The sequence below is a fragment of the Drosophila sechellia genome, chromosome 2R (genome assembly GCF_004382195.2).
Source record: "Drosophila sechellia strain sech25 chromosome 2R, ASM438219v1, whole genome shotgun sequence".
Lineage (NCBI taxonomy): Eukaryota > Metazoa > Arthropoda > Insecta > Diptera > Drosophilidae > Drosophila > Drosophila sechellia.
The window spans coordinates 18280303-18292325 of record NC_045950.1 but is presented as its reverse complement, the minus strand read 5'-3'; the positions used below and the strand labels follow the sequence as shown (position 1 = coordinate 18292325).

The following is a 12023-nucleotide window of genomic DNA, read 5'->3' as shown; positions in this document are numbered from 1 at the left end:
AATTGCTGGCCAGGCCATTAAACATAAACAACAAACTGCAAACAGCAATAACCGGCGCGAACGGAACGAAAACACACAGAAAACACTGGGCACAGCGAAAAGCAGTTACACCAACCTTCTTCCAGCATGTTTGGCACGATACTGAAGCGGAAACCGAAAACTCAGCTGCGAGAGTCGAGAGTTCTGGCCCACACACACACACACAGGCGCAGATACGGGGGCAAAGGCACAGATACAGATGCAGATACAGATACACGCACACAAATGGATATCAACATGTGGCTCTGGGCTCTCTCTCTCTGCCGCTCTCGCTATCGCCACTCACATACACAGCCACACACACACCCCCAGCCCCTCTCTCAATCGTGCTCCCTCTCGCTCTCTCTGCCTCGCACCATCTCGCTTGCTCTACCGTTAAGCCCTGGCCCCGCATTACGCTTATCAAAGTATATCTCTGGGATTATACGAAATGAATGGAATTAAGGATTAATTTCCAAGGGATGTCATTTCGTTTTGGGATAATGCCCCAGCTGTACGTGTGTGTGCGTCTGTATCTGGGTGTTGGTGTTGGCAGCAGCTTAAGCTATAATGGATTCGGGTTCACAGTTTCCCGTCGCCGAACGCTGTAGCTGAAGCTGTCGCAGACGATGCTAAGGTTTGGTTATAAAAATACACCGGAGTTTATAATGCCAAAGCGGGTTATAGAGCAGTGGCGTGCTAACCTCGAATAAAGGTGCTCACCATTTGGGATAAGTACGGTGCATGGTGGATGGGGGGTGGATTATAATAGTGGAGAACATGAACTGCATTACAAAACCTATAGCTACAATGTAACCACAATGTATTTTTATGAGATCGCTATTTGGGATACTAGCCCTAGCTAATATTTCAATGAAATTAAATTATTTGATACAACGACAATCATATCTGCAGTTAATATAGGGATAGGGAGTACTTTTTTTGATTTCTCTAGAAAATAATCCAACAAATTATTGATATTTTTTCGAATGTGTAAATATGTATCTCAGCTGACCCGACCCCCCTTATGCGCCCATGGCCAGCCGGCGACGCCGCTGTTCATTATAATGCCAAGCGATCCATAAAACGAAGAGTTAAATCCGAAATAATAATCCCGCACGAAATTAAATCCCTCGCCCACACGGCCACCAAAAGCAAACGCAAACGCAAAATCCCAGCCCCCACAGCCGATACCCTCCTCCCCCCGGCCACCCTGGCCGTTCCGATCCCCCCTAAACCCCCGCCACACCGTCACTGTTTGCATGGAAAAAAGTTAATCTCCCAACAGCAGCAGCAGCCGTCGCCATCGACTCATCCGCAAACCGAGTCTCGGAGGGCGGGCGACGAAAGGGGGTGGGCTGTCACTGCGTGGGTCCCCCGACCTCCGCCGCCCGCTCCACTGCCACCCCCACCCAAAAAACCACCGCACGCCCTTCGAAAACTCCAACTCATGGCATGCTTTTGGGCCTTTTTCGTTTGCAGTTGGCAGCGACGTCAACGCGGGCAGCTTTAGCTCTGCCGGTTTAAGGATTAACACAGACACACTCACGCACACACACACAGATGCAGATATAAACAGGCGCACACACAGATACACTTACACTGGGACGTGGCTGGCACCAATACACGGACAAATAAAGCACACGCAATGCCCAGAGCACAAAATCGTTGGGATTAATGCGGGATCTACTTTATTGCGAAAATATGCTCGACCCAACGAAAACGGGAGGTTGAATGGTCGCTAGGGGCTGGGGGAGGAGTGGATACGATTTGGCATTGGACAGTGCGAGAGAGAGTGTGTGTGTGTGTGCGAGTGTGCGCTGCTATCCGTGTGGATGTGTTGCGGCATCGCCTGTGCATCCATGGATTGTCAGTGACTTAAACGAATTGGGATTAGGTTGCGTATGATTCATATGGAGGCTAAAACAACAAAGCACCAGACAGCCACTGGCTTTAAACAACAGCAACAACAACAATGTGTTCAGTGCATATATGTATATGCATGAATACAGATGTATCCGCACTTGTAGGCAGCACTGGTCGGGCATTCGAACGGATTACAGGCCCATCCCGACCCCACACCCACACCCAGAGCCATACCCAAACCCAAGGCCCTTCCATTTCGACGTGGTCCTTACCCCATCCCGAATCGCTGGTGGAGCACAAATTGAAAATGGACAATCGCCTGCCCGACTGCCAGGCTGCCAATATGCCAGCGCCCTGGATAATCCCCTGCGCGATCAATAAGCCCTGCCAGCACACCGAGAGAAATTTTCTGCCTGTTTTGGGTTCAATAAACTGCTCAAAACTGATCACTTGGAGGAAAGAGTATTATTTGGCATCTGAATTATCTCAGCATTTCTATATTGATTAGTAAAATTATTTCTCTACTTACGCATTCTAGTCACATTTAGATGCAACTTTAGTTTCAGTGACTCTGGATTACTCACATCTAATGCAAATCCGCGCATTGCCGTTTCTCGCAGTACATCGCCTGGAGTTGGGAAGTGCGGCAAGCGAGGTTGTGAGTTGTCTGCCGGCAGTTTGGCAGGATTGCCAGTCGTATTGGGATTAGCATCCCCAAAGACTCGACCTCCACTCGCTCCCAAAACTGGCAACTGTCTGGGCCGCCGTCTAACCCACCTGGCTCATAAACACACACACTCACTGAGTGGCTCACGCATACCGTTGCAGACGAAAGGACACGCACACAGACACAGACACGGGCACGGGCACGGGCGTGGGCACAAGGACGCATTAGCTGGCGGCCTAATCCCGACGTCGTTGCCATTGCCAAAGCACTTCAAAAGCAAAAGCAAAGGCAATGGCAAGGACAGGGAACTGCGAGCTGAGAACAGAAACAGGAACAAAAACAAAAGCTTAAGGAGCTGGAAACTCGAAACGTGAAACTTCTCTTCATTTGTGTCTGATGGGATTAGGGCTAAAGCCAGATAAAGGGATAAGGGATTCCCAAATAATGTCGTGCCCTCGGCTCAAGCAACTCGGGCTGAAACTCGAAAGTTTTTGGCGCCAAGTTCGCATGCAAAGCAGGCAGACGATAGAGATGGCTAGATGCGGATAGAGAGAGAGAGAGGAGGGCGTACGTTCTCTACCCTTTTTCGGCTGGATGTTCGTTCACCGGGTTCAGGAGGCTTAGGTCGCAGGATAAGTCGCAAACTTGATGCTTTCGCCTAATGTCCTTGGGTGGTGGCTCCTGCTTTCGCTCCTGTTCCTGTTTGTGCTCCCGCTCCTTTTCACTATGATGATGATGATGATTTTGTTTTCGCTTTTGGATTATGAGACCCAGTTGCCCAGTTGCATTCGCATTAGTTGCTCTCGCTCGCCTGCTGATTTTCCTAATTCCCCTAATACCCCGTGTGTGTGTGTATGTGAAAATAGAGTTAAAGTGGAATATTGAATGTGTGCCACAGAGTGGGTGAAATTCAATATGAAGTGACAGGAAATAAACGGTTTAGCAGCGGCATTAATTGGCACTCCGGCATTTGTTTGGAGTCTAATGGGATGCCTGTACGGCAGGCAGAAACTCAAGAAAGTGTATAGTATGTCCTTCGAGCGGAGGGCTTATGGCAAATCCCGATTGCAGCTGTTCTTGCCAAAATGGAAAATTACCGAATCTTATAATATTCATAATCGAACCCCTTGGCCAGACCTGGTCCTTGACTAATTACAAATGCGCTCCCAGCATAATCCCACTTGTGTATTAATAGATACACGCACTACCACATATATTTACTCGCACAAAAGCGCTCAAAGTTAATGCTGGTGATTTATACTTGCAGTTCCTGCTGCCAGTTCCACTGCCACTGCCACTGCTGATGTGGCTGCTGTATAATACGTACTTCTGTTTTGATAATCACACGGCACACAGTGAGTATATATTCGATTATAAACCGAAAACGCACAGGGAGCCTTAAGCGGCTCGAATCGAGCTTCAAGCTGCTCCACTGACGTTGCACGTTGCCGGTTGCAAGTTGCACGTTGCCGGTGGGAAGTGGATGGTGGGCGCTAGGGCTCATCCGGGCCCGTTGTGGTAGCAGCACCGAGAGCTCGATTCGTTCACCTCTACCAACATTTAAATCCTTAAAATTTGTAGTTCTCTTTGTGTGAGGGATAAAGGGACTAACTGAAGCTGGAGCAGCAGAAAATCTTCGCCCGCATTGTACGAAAAAAAGATATCTCTGTGCCTTATAATTTAATTATTATTATGCCTAATATAAAAATTTATGATTGCTAATATATATTTATTCTATGTTCTTCTAGAACTGTAATCGATTCCATATTGATTTTGTGAGTTAACTATCTCCCACTTTAAATGTATCTCTAAGATAAACTCTGCATTTTGCAGTGCACTCGATGATGGTGGCTTAACTCAATCAGCATCACCTGCAGCACCTGCCTTTAGCTCCTGGCGATGTCCTGGCTAAATGTATTCCAATGTGTGTGAGCGTATGTGTGTTTATGTGTGGCTGGTTGGCAACAACCGGCTTTTATTCTGCAGTTGTTGTTGTTGTTGTTGCTGCTGTCGCACGGGCCAATCCCTTTTTGCTTATAATTTGGAAACGTTGCCTCCTGTTGCGTTTGGCATTTATTCGAATTTGTATCTCTATCTGAGGCTGTATCTGTATCCGCATCTGCATCTATGCTCTATGCGCTAGCACATATGCTCGAATGGGGCTTGGGCTTTAGATAGGTGATTGGAGGATTGGAGATTGGTAGTGAGAGTGGGAGTGGGCAGTGGGTTTTCGGGAACCGGCTTAGGTGAGTGGTATCATTCAGCTCCGCACTGGCCACTGTGCATAACGCTTAACACTTAAGCTCCTACCGCTCAACCATCGCCCAACGCCCCAGTCGCCCCAGCGGATCCATCGGCCCAGGGCTTAGCCACTCCTCTCACAGGTGAGAGTCAGGCGATTCGGGTGAACGAGGAGTCGTACCTAGTTTTGCGTGTGATTGCGAAACCGGCTGCTCCTACTACCGCTTTGAGTTGAGTTCAGTATCTCTTATCCTGCAGCTGGAGCTGTGCAATGCTTTTGTGTCGCCTGATTACCAGTAGCACTCGGAAACCGAGTAAGTGGAGCTGGACCTGGAGTTGGAGATGGAGCTGGAACTGTAGCCGAAGCTCGAGCAATATGCTCTGCAAAGTTACTGACCGGCTTTGCCGACACTTGTGTGTCCATCAGGGCTTATCGGGTGCTCTTCCGTCCAACCCACAGGCTAGAGTCCACCATCTCATTATACAATCCCGCCTCATGACATCTGCATAATGCCGATCGAATGGGTGCCCATTTTTTGAATCCTTGAGCGCGTGCTTATGTCCACAGGACGCTCATAGTCCTGTATGCATGGTGCCGCCTGGCTTATGACACATGCATATGCGGATGCGGATGCGGATGCAGCTCCTGCTGCCGCTGGTGCTCCACTTTTGGTGGCCAAATGCAACAATGATTCAATAGCAGGGTCAAGTGGGTGGGGCTGGCGCAGCCTGGTTCGTTTTCCCGAATGCGTTGATCCACAAACGTGTCGTTAACTAAGGCGCAGTGATTTTCAATTGCAGAACGCGCCGCCTGCATTGGTGTATGTGTTTGCATAGGCTTATAGGTGCCAACAGTGTGGCAACTGCAGGACCAAGGGGGTTGGGGAACTGGTGGGCGGTGGGCGGTGGCACGTCGTGCATATTGACAAGTGCAGCCGGGTGGGGATTTATTAAGGCTAACGTATGAAAATGTTGCATACTAAACTCTGCATAAATCGAAACGCAGCAGAGACAGGCGAGAATCCCGAAAACAGGAGCATAAAAATAGCCCCGAAATGGAAAAGCCCAGCTGCCGAGTGGGCGGTGGGTGGTGCGGCAGGATAAATATCGTGTTGCGTCGCTGAGCAGCTTAGGCGCAATAAACACGCACACACACTCGCATTCAGAAATGTGCACAACAAAACGCATCGAAACAAAACAGATTTACATATGAACCCACACTGCAGCTGTTCGAAATGTTGGAAATGGCAATGTTAAATGACAATAATAACAAAAACAGCAATGGCAATGCCAAATGACGGCAACAATAAGCAAACAAAAAGCGTAGGATGGTCGTAGGATTCGGCATCCATGGGATCCCGTCCCCATCTTCACCTCGTTTTGTTGTGCAAATCCTCAAAATATGCTACAAAGCACATTACACAGATACGCATCCACACACACACACAGACTTACACAACAGCAGGATTCACAAATTCACAGCAACAAAATTCAAATCAAATCCTCTCCCTGTTGCAGTTGGCAGTTGGTTTAAGTTTTTGCGAACATCGTTTCTTCCCGAAGGCTTAAAGTATCCGGTATCCTAAAATATTAACAGTCATATTTATCGCTAAAGTCAATTGTTTGCCCAACTATTTGCAAGGACGAAGCCACAATTTGGTCCTCACATAGCCACCTGCCACCTGTTGATCCATCGCACACGTGCTCCCACATCCTGCCAGATTGCGTATACGCAGTGAGCGCCCGAGAGACGAGCGACTGAAGCCATAACAAACAAAAGCAAGGCACGCTTCCTGGCCTCCTGCATCCTCCTCGGCGATTCACTCCACAAGTGGGTGCTCACTTAGCACCCACCGAGCCACCCAGCCACACCGACACCCAGCCAACCGCCCACCCAGTGAAACCACCCACTTCCTAAACCAGAAGCGAATGTTTGCTCGCACACACAGACATTCCGTAGACACACAGATACACATCCGTACACAAAATAAACGTTATGAATGCTTCATATGCTTAATCCAGGGGATTTCGATCCATATACGAGTGTTGTGCGTCCGTGTCTGTGTCTATGTCTGTTTCTGTTTCTCTATCTGTAAATGTGTCCGTGTGCGTGGCTGAATGGAGCGAAGGAAATGATATCGTTGGTATGCAAAAGGCTTCACAGTTTCCATTTATATCCGACAGATACTCGATGTATGCATCCGCAACGAGGTGGCACAGGTTCACTTCTGGCCAGGGCTAAACTATTGATGAACCAAACAAGATTACCATGGCCATTGCTCAAGGAAAGCAACGTACATATGTGTGCGTGTGCTTCCACTGAGTTTCTGTGGGATACGTGCTTAATGCCTTGTGAGCAAATCAAATGAACTTTTCATGGATTAGGCCGGCTGCGTTGGGGCAGAGGAAATCCCTGGCCATTTCCATTTGCCATTAACCAGCAGCAGCTGGCCTGATTAAAGTTGTATCTTTAAAGGGGGCGGTGATTTCTCCCCGCACCTATATTCAACCTCCCACACAGACACAGACCCTTTAATTACGCACATAATCACGAACTGGATTATGAATAATATTAAATTCCATTATTTATACACCGCAGCTCGATGACTACGAATTTGAAATTTTGAAAACATCATCAATCTGGAACAAGTTTTAACTATCTCATAATCTTGCTTCCCTACTATAATTGTCAACTATTTAATTAGTAAACTCCTTATCAATATACCCATACAATACAATAAGAATATATTTAATATCCCACTTAAGCAAGATATCACGTTAAATCTAAATGAATGAATTGATATATAAAGCTGCCTTTACTCACGATTCACTTTGCTGACGTCGAACTCCCGTCGCGAATCCAAGGCCGGATGGCTGAGCAACTTCTCCTGCTGCTGGGCCTGCTGGACGCCCACGGCCATTCCAAGGGCAGCTGGTGGGAGGCAGGATATGCTGCCTCGCTCCACGCGCTCCTCTCGATCCCTCTCCCGCTCACGCTCCCTTTCCCGATCGCTCTTGGGGGTGGCATTCTGACTAGATGAGGCTGTGGAGGAGGAGAGCGCCTGTCCCTCGCAGTTCGTTGGGGGATGTGCGGTGGGTGGTGTGCCCTCGGAGGACCTGCGTCCAGCCAGGTCGCCACCGCCCACTCCAGCGCCTGCCTGCTGTGCTTGCTGCTGATGATGATGATGTTGCTGCTGCTGCTGCTGCTGGTGCTGTTGCTGTTGCTGCTGGTGATGCTGCTGCTGCATCTGCAGCTGGGTGAGCTTCTCCTGCACACCCTGCAACGAGGATCTGCGGTGCTGATCCTCGCCAGCCACTCCCACACCCACCACACTGTGGGGCGGCGAGAGGGAGTGTTCCTTTTTGACGGCCAGATCCGCAAGGCTGGCCGAGGCGGAGGATGAGGCATTGGGAGATTTGGCATTGGCAGCGGCCACAACGGCGGCCGCGTTGGCAGCTCTGGTTAAGGCCAAGGCCTGACTCTGAAAAGAGAATGAAGAAAAAAAGGGGAGAAAACACAATGAGTTACTGGAGTCAGAGATTTTTCATTTGTCGCTTGTTTGCTCGGCTAAATGATCCGGTGAAACTTCCACTGCCACTCCGAAATAGAAAACAACCCAAATTCGCTTTATTGATTAAGTCAACAATGGCCCTGAGAATCGGCGTCTCAGCCCTGACAGGCGTTGATTTCTATTGATTTGTGAGCAACAGCCAGTGTTTGCTTTCTATAATTTAGCAAGTAATTTGCTGCACAAATCGTGGCGAATCACGAAATTGTCTTTAATGACGCGCAGATCTCCGACTCGAGATCGTTGTCGAAGCGTAACTAAATTAATGTGGCTCTCGTCTCCAGTCCATTAAAGAGCAGAAAGCTCTTTCACATACTGAAAGAAGATGGGGCCCAGGTCGACGTCGAACCCAAGGCCCAAGTCCGAGCCCCCACAAAGCGGCAATTGATGATGGAATCGGAGCCAGAAACTCGATCCCAAACCCAGTGAAATCAGTGATGGCACTCTGCCCTTGCCGAGTTCCAAATTGGTCCGTTAGAGATCTTTAATTCGCTTTGCATTGATTGCAAGTGCTGGACAGAAACTGATGTACTAATCCAAAATGAAACACATCTGGTATAGATACATACATAGCCATATACAGTTTAAATCTAAGCATTTAAGTTCTCCAGAACTAGCTCATGAGTGATATAAACTCTTCCGTCTGCTTATTTTCCCACTAGCCATCCCGATTTGAAACCAATAATTATAGCGTCTCGCTGTGGCTACCGTTTTTACCGTTTATGCCGGCTGGGCACGCACGGAATTCCAGCAGCTTCTAAGTCCCAGGGATTCCAGCCCGCCGGTTTTTTAGTCCCGTTCCGTGCGTGCGGATTGGCAAAAAATTATGGCATTGGCATTCGCGCTGGCTTTTCGGCTTTTTGGCTTTTTGGCGCTGATCGTGCGGATAAACTTAAATCGAAGCCGAGGCATTGGGACTCTGATCCCGGCCAGGTCGATCGTCGCCCCTGGCTAGTTTGTCAAATGAGGGCATAAAAACAGCGGCAGCCGCTGCCCAAGGAGATCCTTTTCGAAAACATTTTCGGAAACTTAATGAGGGCAGAGGGGCTTGCCTTTGGATTGGGCTCCATTGCGGAGATGGAGCAGGAGCTGGAGCTGATGCGGCGTCTCCGCTTTCCACAGTAGCCGCATCGAGTTAGCGATCAGCGACAAGCAGCAATCGATCTTGTGTTATAATCATCGCCAGCTCCCCACCTATTCCTCTTGGCCATCAGCGGCGATTTAGGCCCGCAAAAATTCATTTACGCTTTAATCAATTTCATTCACTATGCAGAGGCAGCCGATGAAGCAGAGGAAGTGGGAAGTGCAGAGAGAGAAATTAGATATTTCAATCCCTAAAATTGTGAAGATATCCTACAGCTCAGCTTCACAAGATCCCTAAGCTCATTATTCTACTGCTGTGGGTATTCCTTTTGGCTAACAACGTTTCTTTCAGTGCCGTGGAGTATGGAAAGGAACCCGCAGACAGAGCAATTTTCGCCTAAGGCCTCCAGCCGACAATTTTAGCTTACATTGATCTCGTCTTGTCCCGATTCCTCTGCCCGTCCTCCTTCTACCCTTCTGCGGAGTGGCTACTTGGCTTCTGTTCCTGGCCACATGTCAAGAAATTGACGAAAATTCGATCAAAATTTTAATTGATCGCCCTGCAGTGATTTGGGTTCCCGAAAAATTGATCTACCCATGCCGCACATCCCCGGATACATACATATATATGTATATTCTTCGAGCTTGCACTTGGCGTAATTTTCGGTTGAGATCGACGGACGACCGACTCGTGTTGTGATTATGTTAATAGAGGTGCTGCCCCCGGAATCCTGTTCTGCTCTGCCCTGAGCCGCCTCCCTCCTCCCCAACCCCTGGATGCCTGTTTCCGCATCCCGCCCGAGGGGGAGGACGGCGCTCACCTCAGCCGGAAACTGCAGTGCCAGCGGGCACAAATTGCGAAATAATCAAACATTTCGAGGGCTGCCACCAAATGCATGGCATTAAGACTGATCGAAGAATGCCAGAAGTTACGGATCAGCCCCCTGAATGAGTCATCATCGGGTGGCATCAAGTTGAAGGCAAAATCTATAAGCGTTATAAGGTTCTATGCTATATTTGAAACCAGAAAGTGGCCCCAAGTAATCCCTTTTGATCGCACCACAATGTCTTCCATCCGCTTATTAATAGCTATCCAAGTCATTAATCATTCCGGTTCGCTCCTGATCTTGCAGCCGATCATCCTCGCTGAATGCTACCAATCAAGAGGCCCCTTGCCTTCGCCCAACCATCGGGCTGAACATTTTAATATTAACCTGTCAAAGGCCATAATTGACAACGATTAACTTTGTCTTTTGTCTCGCGAAAATTTACATTTTTATGGTTCAATAAAATAAATCAAAGAGGGGGAAAAAACCCGAATATGAAGAGGCAGCCGCAGCAAAGAAGAAACCACAAGCACAGTGGCAGCGGAAAGTAATTGCAGCACATAATAATCTCGCATTTAATAATCCTCATTAAAGCGCAAAATCACGTCGGTGCGCTGGGGAAGAACAAGAGGAGCGGCCAATCGACTGGGCTGATGGACAGTTTACACTAACAAATATCACCACCTTGACGAACGGGGCCACAAGAACTCTGCAAACTCGGATCTGCACAAAATTAGAGGCCCAACATTGGACGTGTTTTTTTCCATTCCTTTCTTTTCCTACCCTCTCGAAATTCCAGAACAAGCAGAGGGCTTCTGTTTCGCATCCCGAAAATATGCACGGGGCCCCCAAAAAAGGGAGGATCTGGATAGGTTCGGATGCGAGAGGAGGCAATGCGCATCAATCGATGATATGATGAGCTGACGTTTCGGGTTGACGTTTGCTTGTCGTCAATACGTCGCCTAATAACACGTCGCAACAGGTAGTCCCCGAACATCAAGCGGACAGTCAGACGGACATGAGGACTACGGACAGATGTACGGACAGTCGGGGATTCTGATTGCGATACAGATACAGATGGGGCTGATGCAGCTGAAGATGAATCTGCTGGCCGAGAAACGAGTCTCGATTTTCGGGAGCTCGATGGAATTTCATCAATTGCATGAGAAATATGAAATTAGTTTGGGCCCAGTCCCGAGAAAGGCGACCAAAAACCGAAAAGCCCCATTCCATACCAGTACCTGGCTACTGGCTACTGGATTTTTAATGTGTTTTAATCATCGACAGCAGATACTCCTTGCTGGCTAAATTGTTTTTGCTCCTCTGATCCTGCCACTGATGTATGGCATATTCCACTTGGGCTATAAATCGTGGTTGCGCCTGGCACCATGGCGCTGTCTTGTCCTTGGCCAAATATCATTTGATTCCTCAGCCAGGCATTAATTGTTTTTGCCCGAGTGCTGCGTGATGGGAATGACTGATCAACTGGAGGATGGATAGGGCTTGGGATAGGGATCGGGATCGGGCTGATCGACTGATTGCTGGTGAGAATGAGATGAAAATGATTGTGCCGTATTCGATGGGAATTTTGGAGCAGCTGTGGATAAGCTCCTCTATCGCCAGACTCTTGTCAAACCCCTTGTTCTTGTCATGTTCCCTGTCAGTTTGCTTAGCCAACACACGCATTCTGTAAGTGTTGATCACTTGAGCAGCGAACACTGATTGAGGATCTCTTTGCTGTGATCTTAATCG

At 48.4% G+C, this 12023-nt stretch overlaps 1 protein-coding gene across 1 annotated transcript in view; it reads right to left on the bottom strand.

Moving 5' to 3' along the window:
• Positions 1–12023, bottom strand: part of LOC6615508 — a 42200-nt gene that overhangs the window by 15308 nt on the left and 14869 nt on the right. Inside the window, exon 2 of the mRNA XM_002039851.2 lies at positions 7617–8274. Coding sequence (XP_002039887.1) covers positions 7617–8274 — 658 coding nt within the window. The remainder of the gene's footprint in view (positions 1–7616; positions 8275–12023) is intronic.